The sequence below is a fragment of the Manacus vitellinus genome, unplaced genomic scaffold (genome assembly GCF_001715985.3).
Source record: "Manacus vitellinus isolate BGI_N305 unplaced genomic scaffold, ASM171598v3 scaffold_55_pilon, whole genome shotgun sequence".
NCBI lineage: Eukaryota > Metazoa > Chordata > Aves > Passeriformes > Pipridae > Manacus > Manacus vitellinus.
The window spans coordinates 1,012,588-1,014,914 of NW_021940651.1; the positions used below are offsets into that span (position 1 = coordinate 1,012,588).

Here is a 2,327-nt window from a genome sequence, read left to right on the forward strand (position 1 = left end):
GCAGGATGAAGAGGGATTCTTATACAAAGTTCTCCTTGCCTTCTTTGTTCCAGGCTTTCAGCCATTATAAATTAAGATTGGCTCTCATGTAGAGGCACTTCTTAATTTGTACCTGACTTCTCCTAGATTTAAGACACAAGAAAAATCACAAAACAACAACAGAACATTTTGGAAGGAAAGAGGAAGTCTAACAGGTATTGTAGTCAAGAGTGGGATTTACTGGAACTGGTTATTCCCACAAGATGGATGTGACGGCATTAATCCCATAGGTACCCCATTCAAGCTTCTTCAATTATCAGTTCATGTTTAGTTGCCTCTTCGATGTTTTTAAGTTGACGAAGTAGCCATTCTCTTTCTTTCTTTCTCTGTTATAGAAGAGAAAATATTATTTAGTTAACCTAATTCATTCAGATGTCCCCTGCTTTCAAAAACAAACAACATACACAAAGGTATTATGACCCAACTGGATTTTGACTGAAGTTTTCCATTGTTTTAAGACAAGAAGCTCTTATACTCTCAGAGCTAGTAAGTTTTCTTGAGTTTTCAACACATCCATGAACAATAGGTTACAGAGGAAAAACCAAACCAGAGCAGAATTTGATGGCTTCACACTGACCACCTACAGAATCTAAATCTACTGCCTCCCTATCCTTTCTAAGGGCTTTCCACAGGCCCTTTGCTAATAATTAAAATTCAAGCCAACTGAGTTCTTGTGCTCCACAGACAATCAAAACCTGCATAAGGTCTATTAATCTAAGCTTTCCCTAGGAAACCCTACACTAATCAAAAGGACTGCGCACAAGATCCCATTTGCAATGTCTAGCATTCTTTTTATAAAGTACTACGATTTGAATTAAACAAAGAAAGGGGTAGATTATTAGCTATTGCATAACTAAAAGCCTTTACCACAAGAGCTTTATCAGTTTTCTTCTTTCTGGTTTTTGCTATTGGGAGATCTTTAATCCCTGGTATTCCAGTAACAAGCCGTGAAGGTCCACTCTTGTGAGTTCCTGCAGCCTCCACAAATGCTTTGGTAGTAGCTTGAGTTTCCACGTCACTTGACTCTTGATTTGATTCATCAGATGCCAACACAGTGGAAAGCCTCCTTCTAGAAAATACAAGCTGAGAGCTTTGGCTTTTCTCTTTATTTAATTCTTGCGAGTCAAACACTGTTGAAAGCCTTTTGGGGGACATATGAGGAAAGTATGCGTTAATGCTTACTAATGATACTTGAGGTAACGGTCTACTTGTATTTGATTTTGGCACTGGAGATCCATAAACTCTCTTACTGGTATCTTGGTCCTTGATTGACTGATTTGTCAGATCTGTAAGATCTGTTCTTGAAAGCATTGAGTCCACTGGGGTGCTGTGTTTCACCATTCTCTTTTTCAGAGATCTTTTAACATTTAGAAAAGAATCATCTTCCTCCAACATCTTGAAGTCAGGTTTATTGCCTTAGGAAAATATGAAGATTGTGTTATTGCTCACACAGAAAGAGATGCAATACTAAGTGCTTTTTAACAGTAAGCTGTTAAATCCAAGGTGTTCCTAAATTCACATCTACATTCTGTCTTTACATGGAATTTATCCTTTGTATAGATAAGTGTTCAAGGGTTTGGAAAACAGAACATTAGAAGACAGCTGGTCACACATACAACACTTTCCAGTCTTCTACATGTGAAGCTCCAAATGTGCTAGAAGTTTTTTATTAACCACAGCATCATTAAGACAGTGTTTTCTCCTTCAGAGTACACAACTAACATACTTTTGGGGTTGCAGCTGCTAACACTGTGTATGTAGATGAAAACTGTTAGATACCAGAGAGATTACCACAGTGTAGCAAAAATTCAAGTGCTCCTAAGAGATGTGCAGAGAATTCCTGGATTCACCCAGCCATTTCTTAGTCCAGTGGGTATTTTGTTTCTCTTAATTCTTTAAAGGGGCTCACAAACCTCTCAGTCTCTCCTACATACTTGATATTTGGCTTACTTCAGTTGATCCTAAGCTTTGATTCTAAAAGAATACATTTTGTGCAAGTCTATTTTCAACTGAATTTACAACAATGGCAAGGTTGCTTTTGCTAGTAGCATTTTCCCTGTCCATTTGCAAATCCCCAACAAAAAGGAACTCAACTTCTTACACCTGGAGAAGCCCAAGATAAAAATATCCAGTTTAAAGTATATTTAAGATAAATATCTCAATTAGATGAGCATTTAAGTACTTTTAGTAACGGTTCAACTCTTTGCTTTCATGGGATAATTCAGATATTTCATGCAAGGGGGCAGTATGTTTTAAATGCTTATATTCTAAACTGTATATAAATGCTT

The 2,327-nt window shown here is 37.1% G+C and overlaps 1 protein-coding gene across 1 annotated transcript; it reads right to left on the reverse strand.

The window, feature by feature from the left end:
- Nucleotides 1–278: 278 nt before the first annotated feature.
- On the reverse strand, nucleotides 279–1,434 carry LOC115307804 (coiled-coil domain-containing protein 201-like). The gene is made up of 2 exons (XM_029963201.1): nucleotides 907–1,434; nucleotides 279–365 (listed from the first exon to the last, which is right to left on the reverse strand). The coding sequence occupies exons 1-2, from the start codon at nucleotides 1,432–1,434 to the stop codon at nucleotides 279–281; spliced, it is 615 nt and encodes a 204-aa protein (XP_029819061.1).
- Nucleotides 1,435–2,327: the final 893 nt, after the last annotated feature.